General features: G+C 41.3%; 1 protein-coding gene across 3 annotated transcripts in view; it reads right to left on the reverse strand.

The window, feature by feature from the left end:
• ARNT2 (aryl hydrocarbon receptor nuclear translocator 2) overlaps positions 1-22,937 on the reverse strand; it is a 101,003-nt gene that overhangs the window by 49,832 nt on the left and 28,234 nt on the right. For 2 of the 3 annotated variants that reach the window (XM_059858507.1, XM_059858506.1), the window contains exons 2-6: positions 21,975-22,086; positions 16,280-16,327; positions 13,242-13,286; positions 10,501-10,714; positions 8,424-8,637 (exon numbers count right to left, since the gene is read on the reverse strand). In XM_059858507.1, the coding sequence (XP_059714490.1) occupies positions 8,424-8,637; positions 10,501-10,714; positions 13,242-13,286; positions 16,280-16,327; positions 21,975-22,084 (631 nt within the window). In that variant the 5' untranslated portion in view covers positions 22,085-22,086. The remainder of the gene's footprint in view (positions 1-8,423; positions 8,638-10,500; positions 10,715-13,241; positions 13,287-16,279; positions 16,328-21,974; positions 22,087-22,937) is intronic. The other variant, XM_059858508.1, reaches the window with a different exon arrangement.

The following is a 22,937-nucleotide window of genomic DNA, read 5'->3' on the forward strand; positions in this document are numbered from 1 at the left end:
GAACCTATTTGCTTCACTTGGATGCTCAACAAGAAGCTTTACTGAAAAGCCCTTTTGCCAAAAAAGCTTCAGCTCCTGGCATTCTATATCAGCTGTACTTCAGTATCAAACTCAAGGAACTGGGATTTATGCTTTGTTAGTAAATACTAGTATTGTCTGAAATCTGGCTCTGGTGACACACCATGGAACCGTTCATTAGAGGAAATAATGACCACAAGATGACCTTGTAAGATGCACTGCTGTGGACAGAATTAAATTTAAACACATGAGAAGGGAAAGAGAGGGAGGAGAAAAAGGCTCAAGGATGCTGTCTGATTGTTTTTACAGGCTACTTCTTTAGTCCAATTAAAATAACGTGTGTGGGGCAAAACACCCATTACAGGTTTTAATTCTCTTTTTGAAGACTCCAGACATTTAAAAATCACATGCAGAAGTCTCCACACTACGAAAATAGAAAGAAGAATGTTTGAAGACATAAGTTCACATCCCAGGGACTGCAATAAAACTGATCCAACTAAAGAACACTGCCCATGGACCATGCTCCCACTCTGGTTGAGCTGCCACACAGGAAGCTTTTCCCTCCATACAGCTCCAAGCAGGGCACCAGAGAGGAGCCAGTGGGAGCTGTGGTCTCAGCAAGCTGGTGGGAGGCCAGGGCAGGACCAGAGACCAAGAAGTGCTGTCTTTGCTGCCACAGAGCTGAGCCTCAGCTAAGGATGGAGAGATGACAGCAGCACAGGATAAACAAATTTTATGGGTGGAATATTCCTACACACAAGGCACCCTCCTCCCCACGCCTCCCTAGGCTGCTACTACAGCTCAACACCAATAATAAAATATTTCAGTGCCTTGTATTGACTTCATTGAGACAACACAACAGTCAAAGCTCCTGTTCCACAAGGCAGATGTTAAAGCTGCATTCTCCCAGCATCTGCTGCCATCAAAGCACTGAGGAATCTGAGAGGGTTGCAAGTTTGCCAGTGCCAAAACCCTCCAGGCACACTTGGACTGCTTTATTGCCAATGTGTTAACCAAGGAAGTTTCCAGCTATTTGTAAAACTCCAGTATTTTTGAAAGGGGGGAAAACCCCACTAACTCCATATATCTCATTGTGTTTAACAAAACAGAGGAGGCTGAACAAATATTGAACATGAAAGAAGTACCCACCACCCTTGAAACCCAGCAAGGGAAAGTGATCCAGTCCAACATCTGTGATAACAGACCCAAGAATGCAGCAGTTTCCAAGTAGGAAATTCAAGGTGAAGACTGAATAGAAACAGCAACCACAAAACCCACTTGCATGTGCATGTCCAAACACCTGAAAATTCACCCTGAAAGCATTCCCTAATGCTAATCAGGTGTAGTAAGTTTGTCTCAGGAGTACTAGGCTAAAGGTGTTTCCTTGTTCTGGTAAAAGCATGTACTGACCTCTTCAAAACACCATTATAATTACCAAAGTAATTTTTTAAAAATGCAATTTATTATCACTGGTTTTTCTTCCAGTACTATCCACCCAAATGGAATGTGTCAGCAGCAGGGAGACCACTGGGTCACTGTGTTTGTGTAAGAATTCCTTTTGAACTGCTTTATACATAGTTGGCTTCTCCCAACATTTGGGATTCCCCCCCCCCCCACAACAGTCCTAAAGACCAAAGGAAAACAAAATTGCCTTGGAATGTTTGAGAGATTAAATGTACCATACATTTAAAATTTGAGCATTTGAAAGTACCAATTTTTTGAGAGCAGACTGTTTCCTCTTATTTCTGTGGTACTCTCTAGTGTGCCAAAGGGCAGGAATGGCACTCCAGGATGCCCTACAGTCACAGGTTCCTTGTTTCCTGTCTTAATTCATTTACTTGCAAACAGAATGGAGATGGTAGAAGCAGGACATTCATTTCCTCCATCCTGCATGTAAAAATCCTGCAGGCTAAACAGACTGAAGCTGAAAATCCACAAATTCTTATGCTTGGCACTGCCCAAATTCTAAGGCCATCTCTGGCTGGCACTGTGACCTTCTGGCTATGAGAACAAGCCGTCCACAAAAATATGGGCAGGTCTTTTTCTCTGGAACAACAGCACAGCAATGGGCTGGTGTGGATGGAAAGTCTCACATCTGAAACATCCTCTTCACTCTCAGCAATGCCAGTGGGACCACATAACTCTACTGAAAAACAGGTATCACATGATGATTTGGTAGTAGTCAACAACAAGGCAAATCTCTTTCCAGATTTCACACTTAAAAGACAAAAAGATGCCTTGCCAAAATGGGCTTTTTCTACAGTAAAAGCAGACTGGAACCCAAAATATGCTGTTCACATCAAACACTCATATACATTCTATACATGGCAGTATGTTTCAAGAATTGTTCCTTCCTTTTCAGGGCAACCACAGTGTCGAAGCATCTGTTTTCAGAAATCTCTGTTACCTTCCATTGCAGGTATAACAATCCTGACACAGCTGTCTCCAGCCTCCAACCCTCCAAGGAATAAAGTGGGGGCTGTGTGGGTATGTGTGGGTGGGTGGAAAATCCCATAAAAAACTGAGTCAAGTCTTGGACAGTTCTGCAGAAACATAAAAGAATTCAGGACATATAATGTCTATGGAAACTTTCTCTCCTCCCCATCCCACCAGCTTTGCCGTGTGTTGTTTACTGGGCGCCTGCTTGTCTTCACTCTACAGGTTGTGATGCTTCATGGACGTTCAGTGAAAACCTCTGTTGTATCCTGAGATAAAAAGCACAAGTAGCTATTAACTCTCTATAAACAAAATATTATACAACTCGTTTCCTACCTGCCCAGAGGCAACAGTCTTACTAGGTCAGTCACCCTGTACTAAGACGTTAAAACCAAAAATGTTGGGATCTGGTTTTAATTCTCTGTTCTCTGACTTTCTAATCTGCTGGGCTGGGCACGTTTCACAGACAGATGGTTCTTCAGGGTTCATGTACTTAAAAGAGCTCACAGACAGAAGAAAAAAAAAAAAAAAAGAAATCAAGTGCTGTCAGTTGAAACAGCCCTTCACATGCAGAGTACCTTTCTGATGCATAAACCTCTGACAAATGTGCTCTTCAGAACCAAAGGCTACAGAACAAAGTCCCAGAGGAGCTCTATGACAGCTTCTTGTTTAGTCAACTGTCTCAGCAAAAATACACTTCCCTGAAAAAAGAGATTTTTTTATTTCTTTTCCTTGTTTTGCCCGGGGAGCATTAAGAGCTCTGAGTATCAATCTTTGACAAGTATTTTAATGTCTACAAAAGACAGACCTTCTGACAATATATTTTTGGTACAGAACCTTTGGCACAAATACCTGCAACAGACACTTTCACCCTTTTCTTTTCTTTTTTTTTTTTTAATAAATAGGCTGACCTAATTTTAAAGTGGATATGGAGAAACTAATACAGTGGTTTGCCAATGAGTGCAGAACTCAACCCATACATTGTTTTGATAATATATTACTTTTCCATTAAACATGAGTTTTACTATTACTGATGATGACATTTAAGGCAGAACAGGATTGTATTTGCCAGGACTGTGTTTCTTGTCATGGCTCAACTCAGTCTTTGAATTTTTTTGGAGAATTTTATATGTAAAGCCAAATAGGAGTCTCATCCAGCTCTTCTCTGTATCAGCTGGAGTTCTAAATAACTCATGGAAAGTCAGAGTTTGAAACACATTTGCATTCACTTGGCTGGCTGTCAATATGAGAACCATCCTCTTCCTTCTAAGAAAGATCATGCAGAAATCAGAGCTGGAAAACAGACATGGAAGGATAAGGCAGCTCACAGCACAAAAAATCCTGTGCTGATTTTCAGGAAGATTATGTGCTGAGGAGAAAAGTTATCCCAAATTTTCTCCTTCACATGGTTATTTATCATCTGTTCAGTGCTGTGGAATGCCTTACTCTGCCTCTCCACTGGCAAGCCCCTGGTCTCTGGCCCTTCCCTCTTTCGAGCTGAACAGTTTTCTCATTTTTACAATTTGACTCTATCTGCAACATCTGGATTTTGTGGCTGTGTCTACAAACTGCTTGGTAACGAGGGTTTGCAGCTGGACAGAAAACTGCCTAAGCTGAAATCGTCACTGCAAAACAACATGCTATCAGAAGGTTCTGTGAGACAGGTTCCCCAGTCAAAACCTATGCTTGTATAGCATGGAGTGATGCCTCCATAATATACACAAACCACAGAAAATTGTCACACAATGTTTTTTTCTTCTCAAGGGATGCCTATCAGCTCAACTTTTGCTGTGGTCAATCACCATTTCCATCATAAAGTTCTACTTTGTCGCACTTAAAAAATATGGCAATAAAAGATCTTGCCAAGACTAAACTTGGCATACAAGTTCTGTCCAGAAGTAACCTCAAGTAATCTTTGTCAGCCAGCAAGTGAAGTGACTTAGTCATTTTTAAATCACTTGAAAATGAAAGCTGTAGAGGTTCTGGTTCTCATAATTTTCACCGCTCTGCACTTTCAGCACCCCTTAACTGCTCAGGTGGAACAGTCTACAAGGACTCCTGGGGAACCCAACTGTCCTGAGGAGCCTTTGTGTCACGGGTGGGATGGAAAATGCTGTTCCCTGCCTCACCTAGGCACAGAGGGTGGAGCTGAAGGGAGATGTTCTAGCTGGTTTCTATGTGCTGTGCTGCCTGCAGCCCAGAATTGAAGGAAACAGACCTGGGTGTTTCCCGTTTGCACCACTGGAGATGTTGGGTGCAGGAACAGGGATCTTACAGCCCTGACAAGCACATTTCAGACACACCATGGAATCAATGGGAATATTTCCAGGCAACCATACAGAGGTGTCTGTGTTCATCACTCTATTCTTTCAGGAACTACTTATGGAGAATTAGATTTGTAGAAATCAGTCTTGCAAGGTGCTCTGGAGCACTGCATCTTAACAGAAGGACAGTCTACTACAATACTTGTTCAGTCATTTTTCTGAAAGCTGATGTAGCAGAAGAATTCCACAAAAGTGGCTTTGCTCTACACTTAAATCTAAGTTCTGTCTGCTCCCTGTACAATTAGAGATTTGCTGTCTGCAGCTGAGAGGCTCTCACTTGCACTGGGACTGAGCCTGCGCCTGAACCCAACATGCCCCAAGTTCCACCAGTGCACCCTGAGCACAAAGAGGTCTTTGCTAGTGGATCCTCCTGTGGGATCTGATCTTCATCCATATTTGAAGTGATTTATTTTGACATCTGCAGATTTTCAAGAACAAAGAGGGAAAATGAATTATCACTCTGAATATCTGCCCCATTCTGATTAATCATGCACATGACGCACATAAAAACTTCTTGGGAGCTCAATTTTTTGCCATCATCACGGCTCAGCTGCTCTTTTCTAGATCATTTCTAACTGTTCATACAATTCACAGTTCAGCTTTCCTGTTGCTACAATGTGTTAGCAATTAATGCATAATAAACAAGCAGACAATTGTTCCATTTCCAGGGAATAAAGTCTCCAAGGACACAAAATTAAATATAAACTATCCATCCTTCCCCATATCCTAAGATTTCAAGGAAGAGCAAGCAATTAACTCCCCAAACACATCACGTGGTTGAGGCCATGGTTAACAGACACTTCAATTTGACACATATTTTACAGCTCCTGAAGTCCTGTCCCCTCCTAACTATTCACTTCCTGCTTCTCCTTGGTGCTAGCACTCAGAAGAGTTTGAGAAACCCCATGATCAGGTGGGCCAAAGAGTTGTCTCTACCAAAACCAAGGGGTTTTAGCTTAGTTTAGCTTTCAGCAGGTCAACCCCCTTAATGTGACTCATATGTAAGTACCACAGAAATGCCAAAGGAGGAGAGGGTGAAATGAGGTGAGGATTGCATAAGCTGTGTGACTGCCAAAGAAATGCTCGTGAGCACAGCCCCAGTCCCAGCCTTATTCCTGGGGGCAGAAATGTGAGCGGGAGCCTGCTTCCTCCACTGGCTTGTTCTCTGTCCCTCCCCATTGGCAGTGGCAGCCTCCCAAGTTCTCAGGGTTGGAACAGCATCTCTGGGTAGCAGGACTGCTAAGAGGTGCTGGGAAAATCCCAGCAATACCACACTAATGATCAGCACTTGTAACAAGACAATTACAACCAAAGGACACTGCTCGGATCTGCTGCCGGGCAAGTGAAGTTTCTCCTGAGTCAAAATGCTGTCACTGCTTTCCCAGCTCAAGGGCTGAAGGGGAGGTTATAGCATTGAGAAAATGGACCCCGAGAAAATGAGGAAGATAGCAAAATTAAAAATCATAACATACTGTTACACTTTCCCTTGAAAATCTTTTCCCTAAGCAAATTCTGTGCTAAACAGCCAGACGTCACTACAAGATGAGGATGTTCCTACTGCCTGAAGTTAACTTCACTCTAGATGCAACTGACTGCCTTGTGGTTTCCATCACTTTCAAGCTCTACATTGCCCTTTGTTCTGCATGAAACATGCCTTTGGAAAGCCAAGGAAAACTTGGTTTAATAAACACCAAATTAGAGGAAATACATTTGCCTCCTTGACATCTTCTAAAAGGTCAGTAAGACACACATTGTTTCAGGTCACTCCAAGATTTCATTCAGTACTTGTTACAAAGCTGCTGCTCTCAATACGGCCTGTGCTGCAGCAAGGGAAGTCTAAGTGGCTGAATGGACTCTAGAATCACCTTTCTCCTTGAGAGGTATCTCAAAGGAGCAAGAGTGATGGTGCTGAAGTCCTGCTGCCTGCTGCTTATAAACAAATTGAGGCTGGACTGACAGTCCTTATAGAAGACTGCTTCTCTGTGGAGTGGAGGAAATACAAGTTTAAAATAATAAATCTAGAACTTTCTGGCGGTCTGTATGCTCCACAAACTGACAGAACTACTTGTAAACAAAATTACTGTACTTCACCAGCCACACCTTTAAAACAAAAGTACTCAAAAAGCTGAGCAGGCGACCCTGCTTTCCTCATGCTGGGCAAATGTTCAGCTGTCCATGTACACCAGATTTACAGGCCTTCTGTGTCAATCTGACAACTCCAAAAGACTCAGGAAGGGAAAAGATTTAGCTCTATAAATACTATTGAACTTCTCTTTCCACTGGCTGCAGATCAATCCAGTGCAGAAGAAAAGCCCATAGCTAAGGCTGGAAAAAATACACAGTCGGGTTTTAAGAAGTGCTCTGCATTTGTCTCGTCCAGCTCTAGTTTGAGCAGGTTAAGTCCCATAACTGAGCACTTTTGGAAGTCAAAACATGACTGTTCACTGAGGCTCTGGAGTAATTACTTCTTGGACAAGATGGTATGTATGCTAAAATGTATTACAGGCTACATAATAAAAACAGAGGTTGTGCTCTTTTGCAAGTCTCGTGGTATGAAAGTCAGCTGTTTTGCCCTGCACAGGTTCCCCTAACTGTTCACTTGGTTTCTATCCATCTGGAGTTTCACCACAGAATTTTGCTTTGAGCTTCCCATTTGAATACACGAAAGCTCTGCCAAAACCACATCACATTCAAACCACAGGAAATCATGAATTTGGCACTGTTTTGACATGGAAGCTGTAAACAGTGTGCAGGTTCACTCAAAACTGGATCGCTGTCCTTTGAGTTATGAAACACAACAAAACTTCTAGCAAACCAGGTCAGAAATCTTAACTACTAAAGCAAAGAGAAATTATATGATTTCTGCAAGGATCAGGGGTTTTTTTACTATTATCCCCTGCATTTTTTCCTTCAGCTATAAACATAATACGTGAAGAATAAAAAGAGAAGTTAAGTTTCCTCCTTTCCAAGTTTGAATTACAACAGGATTTAGCTAATTCTCACAGCTCTACCATACACATATCCTATTAAAGACAAGGTAGTTTCCTATTGGCAGCTTTGAGCATGAATAACTGTAAAAGTCAGAGTTGTAGATATGAATATAGTTTAGTTTTACGTGCAACATGATAGGTAATCAACTTTCAGGTAACTTACACTACTGCACAGGAGCCTCATGATTAAAATCCAGTTTATTTTCAGTTGCCAAACACTAAATTTTTTCCCTTCAAGATTTCAGTCAGCAAACCACAAGGAACTTGTATGAAAACAGAAAAGTCTGAAGTATGATTTTTGACTTCATACTAAACACTGCCCTAAAGAAACACATACTTGTGAAGAAGTCACAAGTTCATTGAGGATGAAATGAAAACAATCTAGATTTCCAGACCAAGCCTGAGAATAATCCAGATTCCAAACCAGAGTTTGGACACAGAGCTACATGAAGGTGGTTTGACTGAAGTCAATGAATAGGAAGGAAAATGCAGTCTCTCAAAAGAAGATTTACATTATTGTACTGCCTGCAAGAAAACACAATTTAATCTAGCCGAGTTTCACTTTAACCAGATTTTTACACCTGGCACTGTGAATGTCAGGAAAAGCTCTCCAGGGATCCTGAACACCCAGAAGCACACATCAGCCATTCCTGACCTGTCATGGAGTTTTCAGATGTACACAGTTGCTCTCGCAGCTTTTCCACATCATCTGGATGAACCTGCTCGTACAAAGTGCTGCCAAACCACTCTGACTGCGGCTGGTTCAGCACAGGAGTCACCGAGTCTGACACGTAGATCACTCTTCCCGTCTCAGCTGCAACTACAAACAGGAACCCGTCTGCAGCCTCCAGGATAAGGTGTTTCAGCTCCTTCCAAAAAAAGGATTTGATTAGAATGCCAGCAAGGAAAGGGAATTAAATATAATGTCTGCTACTGTCAGAGAGTATTGTTTTCTTGTGATCTTAGTAGCTGATCAAAACTGAGACAGAAATTTTCACAATACAACCAAACTTGCAGCAAGGCATAAATTGCCCATCTCAATAACAAACAACGTTTTATTTTCTGTTATTGCCTTTCATCTGGTGATCTCCATCCACTTAAGGAAAATAAACAAAAAATACTCACTGTATAATCTGTGACAGGCATCTAACATTAAAAAATAAAAAGATATTTCAGAGTACAAACAGAGGAAATGAACAGCTCTAACTCAAGGCAAACTCATCCCTTAATTAAAAGTTCTGAATAATTTAGCTGGAAAGAAAGCAATAAGACTTTCTAGTTTGGCTCTCCCTGGCCCTGCTCAGGATGAGCTCTGTTTGTAAATTAAACAGTCACCAGATAAAAGGCAGAAAGTGTAATGGGAATGAGAATCCCCAGCCTCTTCTTCCATTAAAGGCCCTGAGCCACCACACAAGAAGGTTCTGGAGGTTTCCAGCCTTTGAGTAAGAAGCCTCAGCATCACTCAGATAAATACTCCCTTTATTTAACAGAGCTCGAAAACCTCTCATGGCAAAGCATGACAACCACCACTCCAATTCCTGCAAAAGAAGCTGGAACAGCCTTTGGTGGCTCCAGTGACCACCAGAGCTTGTTAAGATCCTGCACCTGGAACCCAAACAAAGAGTCCCATTCCAGGTGGGACAGCTCAGCAGGGTTAGTGTGCCAGTGGTAGGTATTAGCTGGTAAGGTGAGGATAAAAATCTGCCTAACTACTAAGAAATGGATAACTCATCTCAAAAAACACTCAACAGATTGTCAACTTCTGCTGCTTTGTTATAGAGAAAGCACATTGATCCTGAACTATTGACTAAATAAGAAACCTCATAGCACAGCTGGCCACACTATACTGAGGATAATACAATCAGTTTTGCACATTATTAAAAAAAGATGAAAGCAAACTCCGTAATTCTGCAAGATTTAAAAAAAGAAAAAATTGCAATGAGAAGTGACTAGGGTGTGCCACCAGCAGAATGGCACAGTCCCTCTAGAAACACAGTCCAAGAGAGCTGGAATAAGCAGTCGTGAGCACTCAGGGGTCAGCATCAGCTGCTGTTTATCTAAGAGAAAGAAGTATTGCCTCCAGCCTCCATAACTTCCATGTGTAAGTGCTTAAATCACTTCAGACCACAAAAATGAACACTACACCCACAGGACTTTGAAAACAATGGAGGTGGTAGGAATTCTCAATGTGTTCAGTAAACAGAATTTTCCTTCAAGCACCGGGTGCATCTTCCTTCTTCCATTAAAAATGTAACCAAGAAGTACCTCAGCCAGTAGAGATGGGATTCATCTCTGCCCATTTCAGCTGCTGGGAACGCCAGCATTAAGACTAAATGATGTTTTCAACCTTCCTCTAATCCCCAGAGAGAGAGGCAGGTCTTTCCAGACTCATTTTTACTTATTTTAGAGAATCTCTGTTAGGATTGGAAGAATCCAGATCCAGAGGTGAAAATTCCTTTCTGTGAGGCAGTGAGTGACTTGTTTTTCAGATGGACAGATCTCAATGGTAAGAATGCCAATTTGCTTCTCCAAAAAGAAAGATCTGTCATAGTGTTAAGATCAAGTCCAAACAGTCACAAAAAACTGTCTGTATTCACACCTTGGATATGTAACTGGCACCAGCTGCTACACTACAGCAAAGGATCAAGCTAAGGCTCTATTCCTCTCAGCATTTCCTCACACCTTTTAACACCAAAAAAACCAGGGAAAACCAACATTTTTGTAAATTCTACCTGTTCTGTAAGAAAGGAAGGCTTGTAAGCTCCATCAGTAGATTTGTTTCCAGTGCCCCTCATGGATTTCATGTGGGAAACAGCCATGCGAAGGATGGTCAGCTTGTCGGGCTTGCGAGCCAGGGCGCTGCACGTGGGCACCATGTCCGACAGCTCGGTGATGTACTGGGTCATCTTATTCCTCCTGCGCCTCTCAATCTCACTGTGATTCTCCCTGAGCATTTAAAGAAACACCAAAGCAACAGGAAAGAGACGTGAGCAGTGTAAGAATCTCAACTGGAGGTAATGAATCATAATGCTTCGCACTCGTTTTGCTGTTTGCACTCCAGGAGAGCAAAGTGCTTTACAAAGCCAACCACTGTTATCCCTCCATTTACAGAGAGAAAATCCAGGCCACAGACAGATAAATATGATTTGCCCATAGCTGTGAAAAGAACCTGTATTTCTATTTATTGGCTTGTGCCCTTAATCTCTTAACCAGTTTAATCTCCTTTGGTTTAAGGACAAAAATGAAGTAGAAATATGTGAGGAGCTAACATCTGCCAACTCCAGTCAAACTCCCAGATTTGCTGTGATGCATCTCTCAGCCTCTCATAAAAGGTGTCCTTTAGAGGAAACCTCTCACTAACAAATGGATCAGGTCAGCAGCAAATGTCAGCACTGACTTATGAAAAAAGCCCACTCAGTGACAACACAGATCCCAAACAATGCTGTTTGGAACACCCCACATCCCTGCAGGGAGTCACTACATGCCTGCAGGATCACACTGTAGCACTGGGACCATATTTGGGATAACAGTACATACCAAAAAAAAAAAAAAAAAAAGAAATCCCAATAAATAAATAAATAAAATAAATACGAAAGACAGCAAGTAAACATCTGGCTTGTCAGACATAGACCAGAATTTATGTTCAGGGACAATTTAGCACAGCAGGGAAGCAACAATGACAGTACTTGATGCTGCCCCAAGTTGGGCTAGGCTGCAATGTTCTCATCCTTTAGAGGAATCATATGGCTGAGGTGGTGAGTCAAATTTGAGAAATCCCAAAATGGACACCCACCAGAATCTTTCAGAAATAAACATCTCAGTTTTCCCATTCTGGAAATCACCATTGCTTGATCAGCATTAAGGAATCACACCAATATATACATCTGAAATGGTCCAAGTGGACCTAGAATGCTTCAGTGCCCAGCACTTATTCTTCTCATACTGTACCTGTCAGGTGGCAGCTAAATACAAGTACACGACAGGTAGATGATGCTTCAGTTGTCAAAGCAGCATCTTCCACTGATTTCAATGAGCTGTGCATGGCATTGTCTTGTGGGATCGCTGGCTGATCCAACAAGATGTGAGAAGTGATCACTTGGAGAGTCCACCAGCATTGACTGATGTGATAACACAACATTAAAAGAAACTGCAACATTCTTTGGAACTGGCTGCTATGAAGAATGACCATGAAGGCAGAAGCTAGGCTTGGCACACTTTTGGGATACTTTACAAATTAAGCCTTTTCTTAAAATGCAGGAAAGAATTGTATACTGCTTCCTGAAATAAAGGAATGCAAGGGCTTGCCCTGCTTTGGGTATCCTGCCCCTGCACATACAGGTGTTACATGCATGAGGCACGGTCTGCAGAAACAACACTTGTTAGGGCTACATGCAGAATTATTACTCCTATGCTTACTGTGTGATATGCAGAAAATCCAGCTATGACAGCCCATGGCTGCTCAGTAAATTACAACCAAGCCTTGCCTGAGGTCACTGTCCAGGACACTGTAATAGTGAACCTTTCATTTCAGCTGGCTGAGGAACAGCCCTTGTGTGGGTCTGCACAGATGTAGGAGGGAACAGGGGGAGCTGGGTCATACACACAGCTGGTGTGACAGTGCACATGTACACAGAGCACACATGTGTACATGCCAGCTGGCACATGCAGATAAAATATGGACACAGGGAAGATAAAAGCATTTTTACATGATGAAAGCTTGCTCTAAGTTCAGCATTTTCACAGAAGCGGTGGTTAAGAAAGAGAGAGAGACAAAGAACAGACAGATTCAACATACATTTCACACTTATAAGTACATAATACATTGTCTACCACTCAAGTATTTTAGTACTTCTGGACAACAACCACTATAGAGACTAAACAAAGAGACTGTAAAACCTCCTGAGAGAAAAGGAGTATCCCAATAGTTCATTTCATTTATGATCTTAAAAAGTTAGAAGTTAATCTACTGGCTGTGGAAATGTTCAAGCAGACAATACCCCAAAAATTTCCTGAAATTAGTTCAAATTTAAAGCCTTAAAAGAAAAAGAGGGGCTGTGCTGCTCTTCCAAAGTGTGTGTCCTAGGAACCCTGGCATTCACAAACTTGTAAAGAATGATGTCCTAATTCTGTCATTTCTAACTTTGTTTTTATACAGAAATTCCGAAGGGACATTAAATTTCTGGATACATGGGAGCCAATCCAAAACCACTATGGGTTTGTAGTTCTGACTTCAAGCAGTTTTGGAACAGCCAAAAGATCAGTATGAACAGCATCATACAAAAGAAAAATGGGGACAAACCATATTTCACTTCTTTTTCCCCCCTTTCCCTTCTATGTCAGCACTACTTTGATCACCATCCCACCTACAAGAGAATAGCCATCCCTCTAAGCTAAGGCACACGTACTGAGATTTTTTGGACACGAACATCCCCCTCTTTTCTCTCAGCAGAAGAGCTCTACAGGACACGCCTACCTTGCAAACTTTTCCTTATCACCAGTGATTTGATCACCATCATACCTAGAAACAAAAGATAGTACATCAATCAACAGGGGTTATGCATTGCATGATAGCCAACACACAGCAGAAAGCAAAAAAACTTCACAACTGCAAACCATTACAAATAACAGCAAGAAAAACAAGGGAATGAGAATGATAGATACAGCAAAGAAAACACAGAGCCTGATCCAAGCCATGCCAATCCAGAAACTTCATTTGTATATTTAAAAAAGCAGAAGAGACATTTCAGTGGATTTAAGCAAACACTTTGACATACACTGATTTCTTGGGAAACTTAACAAGCAGCACCAGTACAGAAAACACCAGTGAGCTTTTATCCACAGCAGGCCATGAAATATTCATTGCTGTGCTGGAAGTGAATGGGCTGTATCTGTTCCAGCTTGCAACCACAGCTCCCTCCATTCAGCAGAGGGCACTGATGGTCTACAGATAACACAGGAGGGCAGAGACACGGCTGAAGGGCAATGCCTTATGTAAGGGAGCCTTCAGGAAAAACTTCTGTAGGCACAGACACTGCACTGACTGTCGTGGAGGCTGGCAAAAGGCAGGCAGGCAGGTGAAACTGCTGGGTAAACAGAAGTGAAATTTAAACTGGCTTAATTCCCTAGAAGTAAACAGGTACCTCATTCCTGCTCAAATCAACAGAAGTTGGATGTCCAGGCAGGAATGTGTGGTGTTTGAGCAGCACCTTTATGGAGGAAACCCAGACCAATGGGACTTTTGTCCCGTGGGACTAAACCTTCACTGTTTCTGAAGCATTGTCCCAAAGGCAGGCAGCAATGTGACATTTCAGTAAAAAATGACATGCTGCTCCTCTTTCTCTGTCCTAAAAAACGCACCCATCATTGGAAATTGGATTTTGCTAGCATAGTTATGGAAAGACTCATTTGTTTGAAACAAAACTGCTAGTTCCAAACCACAAAATGTATGTTTTGGAAAACACAAAAGTAAGGTAATGGCTTTTCTAGAAGTGAAGACTATAACTGCTTAAAACAGTTAAATGAGATTTCGTATTAGAATTACACCTTTCCAAAAGGATATAATTTGTTACAACAGACAGCCTATGAAGGTCCCATGTATTAGCTAAAAAAGTAATACAGCCTAAATAAGCATGCTTTCCTCTTCTAACAAATCAATAATGAAATTTAACTGTATTTCTGTCTGAAATGAATTAAAACTAATTTTAAGGAATCCACCTATGCCAGTTCCTCATTCAAACAGTGAAGACAAAGCTTAAGCAAATCTTGAGCTGTATTTCTTTATGCTGTGCTCAACACCAGCACCCTCAGAACATTCAAGTGCCAACACCACTTTATTCCCCTTGACCCTGCCCAGAGAACAGATTGAGACTGGGTAATTTTCAGCAAAAAGACCAACTGAATGAGGAATGGGCACATTACAGGGGAAGCACATGCACAGGCTCTGTGTGAGACAAGGTGTCATGCAGGGATACCTGAGCTGAGCTGGAAGCCCTGAGAAGCAGAGTGTGTCACCTGCCAGGGAGCACTGTGCTAACACCACTACTCCTGTGCTCCCACCAGCCTGGCCCTTGGCTACTCATCCTTCTCTGCAATAACTGAAGATGTTATTGCCTCCAACTACTGATTTTCCCCTTCCAGTCTCCCAGCTGACCTCTGCACACGTGCTCCTTCAGGCACTTCACTCAAAGCCAGCTTGGTTAGCTTCAACATTTAAACAGCAGCTCTTTGAAAACTAAATAATTTTGACTGAAACAAGCTAGGAGTAAGTCATGTGAGTAATCTGGAGAAGGGAACAACTAGAAGAGGGTGTCTGAACGTAGCCCTGGGTGTCTCGGCATGGTTTTTCTGTGCTCTCTAAAAACAGAACAATCTGGGGTCTATACAGCACTCAAGACCTAAATATCAGATTTTGATCTGACACCTAAAATCAACTGAGTCTACATCTCCATTAAGAGCAATGGAATTATTGGCTCAACCCACCACCAAATTTTGAAGGGCCAAAACCAGAATAGGGAAGGACCAACACATGGATCAGTGTGCCCAGAAACCCTGATGCTTGTGCAAGATGAGGTCCTATTCCTCATAAATCTTGTTCCCTTAACATGTGTCTTCTAGCAAATATTAGGACCAAGCCCTCAAATCACCAGTTCTAATACCAGGGACTGGTTCTGTAAATGACATCAACCAAACAAGAGCTGGTCTTGTCCAGTAAATGATGATATGTTGTCATAATGGATCTTCAGCACACTTTTCTCTTTCAGACTGGAATGACCCTGTTAAAGCCTGCAGTGACAGCTGTGCTTCAACGTGGCTGCTGCTACAGAGCTGCAATTACAATCTGGATAATCAGCAGTTACCCACAGGCCTCAAAGTACCTGCACCCCTCACTGCAGCTGCTTGGTTTCTAATGAAAAACTGCAAACAGTGTGACCAGGAAAAAAAAGGAAATGTGAAAAAATGGCAATGAGGCTTTACTATTTGTTTCTAGCTTTGATTATTCCATGTTAATTAACATTTTTTTGTCAATTTTTACTATTCAGTTACTCCTAATGGTACATAATGTAAAGCTCACTCAGTTTAAAAAAACAATCCACCTCTATGATCTGTCAAATTGTCTTAACAAGCAATTAACATCTGAAATAAATTAGAAATGAAATTTCATTTTCAGTGGCCAAAAGACAACTTCAGCAATGTCAAATAACTGAAGTCCATCTACAGCAGTTGAAATAATAAGCTAAAAATCACAAGTTTTCTCATTTGATATAGCTGCAGAGTGAAATTGTGACACACAGGCTGTCAGCTTTATAAGCCAGTAACTACATTAGGCAGGTTTCTGCCAGAATGCCTAATTTGCAGAGGGAGCTGATAAAAAGAGTAACTAATATTTGGGTCAAGTTGTTGGCAAGTTCTTCACCTGTATTTATCCTGATTTTCAAACATCAGTAATGAGACAGCTGTCTTTCCCCACTGAAAGAAATCATGGATTTGGTCAACTCTTTTGTAAATGCTCACCTTGAAAATTTGCTGGGCCCTTCCCCATCTTCATCATCAAAGTCCATTCTGTAAAAGCAAGATTTCCAAATCAGCAATCAAGGCGTTGGCAATGGTGGCATGAGCATTCAAGCCAGCTGTTCTCAGTGCTGCTAGATTTGTGTTAAGGACTGAGGATTCCAGTCTTGCTCATCCCCTCCAGACCTAGGAGCAGCTCATCAGCTGATTTATGTCCCAGACCTTCTCAGGGCTGTGGAAGAGATGAGCTCTTCCTTGGGCCAAATCCCAGCCTGCCAGTTTGGCTCCTCCAGGGAACCACAAAAAGCAGAAACCTCTTTCTTCACTTCTTACACAGACAGACTAGGAAGATTATCTTCCTAATTTAGACATCTAAATTAGATCCCTGTATTAGGCAGTGTGAGTGTATCATAGATATTATCACTACAGTTATACAATAATATAATTTACAAAGCATTTTAGACATTTCTATACCTCTAAAAAGAGGTGGATAAATATTTATATCCCCAAATATAAGGATGTAACTCTGCCACTATAGTAGACAGTCAAGCTGATATAAAACTATCATAAACAATGATATTAGTTTATTTATTTTAATAAAAAATATGTTAGCATAGTATACAGACCTTGATCAATCACTCTTAATTTGTGTAGACAGGAAATTATAGTTTTGTTTTGCAAACATTTTCTCAGATTTCTTTAGCACTCTAAGCTTTCCAGAGTTCCAGTGTAGTAAAACTTCACAGAACTACAGATTCCATGTCTCTAATACTGTTCATACTAACAGGTATAGCTCCTATTAAGGGCAAAAACCCTTCAAAGTGACAATGATATTTATCTCAGTATTAAAACGACTCCTACCAATGACAAATTGAGATTTGTAAGCCCACAGTGTGGGAAAAAAGATGCAAAAACAGTCTCTAAAACTACATCAGCATAGAGAAGTGCCAGTCAGGCACTGCTCTCCTAAATTCTTCCTTCTTAAATTCTGACAACCAAGACAGACTGGCCCATAAAAGACGTGTCTGAGTCACAGCAACCTCTGTACAATTGGAATGAGGGCAGCAAGTCAGCACAGGAATTGGACATGGCACTAGAAAAGTTACAATAATATTTTCCAGATGGTAACAGTGATTATTCATTTCTGGAGGAAGCAAAGAGAAAACCATTTTCCCCAAAGAGTTTTAAGAAAAGCTGTGTATTTAACTTGCTTAGCTTTGATGCAATCATCGTTTTCACCATAAATGAGATCTTTGCTCACCTAATTAGCACCAAATCAGTTTCCAAGGTCCGTGATCCCTCAGCTGCCTCATGCAGAACAGCACCGACCCCCAGTGGCCACTGGCCTCAGCTCTGCCACAGGGCTGCAGCCAAGCCAGGAGCCAGCTGCTGCTGGCACCCCAAACGTGGCACCCCTTCAGGGCTGGCATCGCAGCCTGAACCCCCCTTGATTCACCTGCAGCACTCCCAGAAATGTACCATTTACACATGTGCTATAGGCCAGGGTCTCCTCTCACCTACCTGCTTCCTCCCCACATGCAATAATGTGGCATTCCAGAAAAACCTTCCCATTTACAGGAATTGGAATGTTTCTACCTGCACTGAAAATGCACAAGTCAATGTTACGGAGAGCTGCTTGTTTCAAAGTGGAGGGCAGCACTGGGATGGCTCCACCTGAAGCCACTTACAAAAGCATCACACCCTTACCTGGGTTTCACTGGCAGCTGAAACACACCTGAGAGAAACACCCAGTTTCAAACTAGAGGAAAAGGGCTGCAGAAAAAAAATTATACACCTGTGGGGGAAAGCCTTTTCTTCAGGGATTTTGAGAGACACTGCTTTAATCTGGGACAGATTACTTTTGTTACTCTTTTCCTTCCTCTGCAGTACACTGAGATCACATGCCTTGGTGGATACAATTCTGTGATTTATTTAGCTTCCAGACAAATACTCCAGCTGAGTGCTAAGGGATGGGTTTTCCCCAAAAATCAAATATTAGCTGTACTGCATTTAATCTAGTTTATTATTAGTGGAATACAATGCAGGGAATTAGAGATGATGGTAACAGTTTAAGGCTTGATCCTGCTGCCTGCACTGTATCACCACCTCTGAGGGAGTGAGGGCAACTAACACACCTATTTATTTAGATGGTTGGATATCAGCTCCTTCCTTCAGGAGATTCTTGATGAGTTAATATCCTCAGGTAACACCTCCCACATTTACAGTGGGCTCACCACAGCAGAATCTGAACACATAGGGTATAACATCAGCCTGCACCAAAGTCTTTAAATAATACCTTTGCTTTGTTAAACTACCCAAACCCTTTATTTCATCTAGAAATTGAACATAAATTTCATTTAAAATATCAATACTTTAAAAAAATGCAACAGCAATTGTATCTCTGTTCCATCTTTGTTATTAACACATTTCCTAATTTCACTGTGCAAAAAACTCTTTGAAACATTAAAAAAACCCCCTCAGATATAAAGTAATGGATTTCAGTGTCCTGCCTGATCCACTGTGCTTTACAGCAAGGCAGAAGGAAAGGCAGTGAATCAGTTGTAACCTTTAGTAGAACACAGCAGAACACGTAAAAATAATATTCCATCAACCTCCTCATACCCTGACAGATAAGATCTTCTGTTTAGATAGAATATACTGCACATTAGCAAAACAGTAGAAGCAGCCTCCCAGAAGACAAATGACATCATTTCAGAAGATTCAGAAAGACTATCTTTTATCTTCATTTAAAATTCCCATTAAAAAGAGGCTTTAAAAAAGGGCTGCAGTATGCTCTTTTGTTTTGAAGAGACAGCGTAAATCTTGTTTTCCTCTTTCATACTGTTCACATCAATCCTGAAAAGGCCTGACGCATGAGGTACTTATTAAAATGTATTTTCCTTAGAAGATGTGTGGCTACCATAAATACAGTAATAAAAATACTTTAAAAAATTAATTACTCTCAATTAGAGTAATTAAAAAAAAAAAACAAAAACAAAAACAAACCTACAAACCAAAATGCCTCCAACAAGATGGACCCGCACAGGTTAAAAAAACTGACACGCAAGAGGATTTCAACACTGCAACGAAATTACTATGTAAAATTCCCAAGAAATGTCAAAAGATGCTTGCCATGATTACACAGCGTAGGAAGAGGGCAGGCAGGAATGGTGAGGAGCAAATGCAGATGAGAAGCAAATGGGGATCCGTATTACAGCCTTTTATTGAGCACAGTATTGAGGGGTAGAATGGTGGAATGAGGTCTGTTTTCCCCAGTATTTGATAGTTCTGATTCAGAGAAAAGGCAAGAGTACACCATGAATCAAAACAAAACCAATGCAACTGAAACCAGCTCATCCAAAAAACTCCAACCCTCCCTGCCCAAGTACACACAGCCCAGGAAGGTGAAAGAGCCCCTTATCCTCTAATACAGTGAAGCCTGAATTAAAACAACATTAAATAAAGAACTGAGGGTGCCTTAATCTAAGATACTCATTGACCACTGCAGTGCATTATCTTACACTGTCACTTTTTCTATGAAGTAGTTGGTATCATTTATAAAAAGGAACAATATTTTTCCAAGCTGTCAATGAAGCCAAATGCCGACATGGCAGAAACACTTTCTGGACAGCCAATGAGTTTAAACTGATCTACATTCAAGCCCACACAGCAATCATTCTGCCAGCTTGCCTCAGCAATTATGATAAAAGAAACAATTTTCAGAGATAACCAAAACTGGGAAAGCTGGCTGTGTATGCTAGCTCCACTCCTTTCTGTTTGACACAGAACACTCCCAAAATGCCCAAGGACTGAGGTGTACAAAGATGTATCACCAGAACAGCAGTGAAAGGACCAAGTGTTAGTTGCAACTTTGTTCAAAGAGAAGCTGAGAGGAATTAGACACAGCAGGCATTCTTTCCCTCAAGGTCTGAATACACACGGAGCAAACATTAAAAAAAAAATAAAAATAATTAAAAGAAAGCACTCCCAGCTCAGGCTTGGAGAAAGGCAATTAGTTCAGAGCTATGGTGCACAGATTAAATAACACGATCCAGGTATAAAAGTGAATCTATACTAGTTTACTCACTGAATTAACATGTTAAAGACATTTAAAATAATTTGATTTTATGTTCCTCCCGCCCTCCCCTCACCTTCTCATAAATAGATGACAATACTTAAAATGCAACAGTTAAAAGCATTTCAATTAATATCAAATCAGTATTTAATATCAGAATATTTCACAGTCAGCAGCATCAAACCTTGGCAACAGTAAATTGCAAACTAATATTCAGAGCTGACATGGTTTATGATCAAAAAAGAGATCAAATATCCTGCAACTCAAGTACAAAACCTTATCTATGTTAGGTAGCAATGAAAAGATGTTAATGCTTTGTATTTTCTTTTGAGTGCAAGTTTTAAAAGGTTTTCTCATTGAGCAGCTTGAAAATAAAAATGTGATGCCTGTCAAAGAGATTTTAGGAGTTTCTCAAACCAATTTCATACAGTTAGCTCAGCATAAGAAGGGCACTCAGTGGGGGGAGATATTCGAACTGTTCTGTCCAAAGGAACATCCCCCAGAACAACCATCCAGAGTGTTCACATCACACCAACCTCACTCCGTATTTGAGGCAAGGTCAACCCTCCCCTTTGCTAATTCACTCCAAGATTGAGACTCCAGCACTGTAACTGGAGCAGGCACACAGAACTGGCAACATACCTTGGTGAACAATCCCTAGAGCAGCTCTTGCAAGGAATAATGTCCTCCTTAGGCGTTTGCCAGTGAAGATTTCACTCACACTGCTGATCCTGTGAAGCCCCACCACTGCCTGATTTAGGACTAAACATAAGACTAATCAATCCCTTTTGAAGAGACTCTCAGATCAGTTATCTCTGAGAAAGCATCATCCAAAAACCATTACTATTTGTGACCAACCTTTGATAAAAACAGGAGGGAGTAGTTAACACTAGAGAGTAGTTTTCTGTTCTTCTCAAGCTCTTCCTACACTTTTCTTCCAACACAGAGAGCTACCATGAGTTGCCACACAGCAATCTGATGTGGGCAACTACCCCGACACCACATCAGCCTCTGATGCTAGATAAAACCTTCTTTAGCAGAGCCCTCAAGCTTGTGTAAGGGCTGGATTTGACTCAGGCCCTGCTCCCAGAAGAAGACTGTGCTGCTTCCAGTGAGACCTAGAATACCGCTGTCCACAATCTCTGAAGAGTGAGATCTCATGCTATTTCTGTACCTGGAACTATAAAGAAAACATCTTTAACAGGCCTCTCTTTAAGAGCTTCCAAGTGTAACCTTCAGATGAAGTTAAGTAAGTCTTCATGTGCAATCTTGCTACCTTTTTTCACTTGATAAATCACTGTGAGATTAAACAGATATAGACAATACGCATTCATTATATCTGCAACAGCCACAGGATCCAAACTCCTTTCTGGATGCTTTGCCAAACCTGAAAATCTTTTGAAACAAGCCAAACAACAAGCCATATGCTTATCAGCAAGTTTGATCTTGCAGGAAGAACAGATGCATTGAAGACAAAAACAAAACATCACTGACTAATGTCATAATGCAGCTTACATAAATATAACATTACATAATAAACACACACATGTATTCAGGTACATTTTGAGTTTTCTAATCCAAGTAATTTCCAGTTTCAGACCTGAAAAAAAGGAGATGGCTTACCCAGAGCGACGCTTTCCTCCTCTGGAAGGCATGGATCCTGCCATCCTCACTTGTCCACTCGCCATGGGAGCCACTGGCAGGGCCACCGAGCCAGGAATATCTGATGCCATTTCTGTAAGGCACAGGTAGGGGAAGAGGGGGGGGAAATCCCTTAATCCATTACCTTCAACAAGAAACCTCTGCTGATAACATTAGAGACAGGCCCTTCCCAAAATAAACAGAGAAAGCTTTCCTTTTTATTTCTAAGGAAAAGTAAAGCTCTCCTACTAAAACCCAGCAGATTCACAGATCCTTTACAAAAAGCCCAGCTAGGTCAACAGACATTATGGTACCTGGGAGACAGAGAGAATTGCAGGTAGGTATCTCTGTAATTCCACTGACCTAATGGTTCTCATTTTAAGTCTCAAAGAGGCTGTCAGAGGAAGGCCAACAATCTTCTACAACAAGTGCCTTGTACAGAAATGCAGAGCTGAATATCTAAGGAAAATGAAGCTGTGGATCATGGTACCAGGGGACCAAAAAAAATAAAAGTTCAAACACTCAGTTTGCCAGAGAGGCCAAGAGTTGAGAGCAGAGATGAATTATCAGGTGATCCTGGTTTTTATTATTTATATTCTGGAGGCATTCAGAGGGCCAGACTGAAGTTGGAAGAGTTCAAAGACTTCCTGCATTTCTGTGTGGTGTCTTGCAGAGCAGAACTGAGCCCAAAATCCAGGCTGATATTCATCCCTCTGCCAGGGCTCGAGGAATAGCCACAGGTTTAATCAATCCTCAAAACTCTGATGTGAGAAACTGCAAAAGCTCACCTTATGCAAAGTTTTTCAGACTGCTAATGGCAAGTACTTCTAAAGTCTATTAATAACAGTTCATTACACCTCAAAAAAGAAAAGTGGAATATAACACACTTATACCCTTTCCTTCCATCCCATTATTAAGCATGGGATTAAGAATGTTTTTCCTCTG

Source organism: Haemorhous mexicanus, chromosome 13, assembly GCF_027477595.1.
Source record: "Haemorhous mexicanus isolate bHaeMex1 chromosome 13, bHaeMex1.pri, whole genome shotgun sequence".
Lineage (NCBI taxonomy): Eukaryota > Metazoa > Chordata > Aves > Passeriformes > Fringillidae > Haemorhous > Haemorhous mexicanus.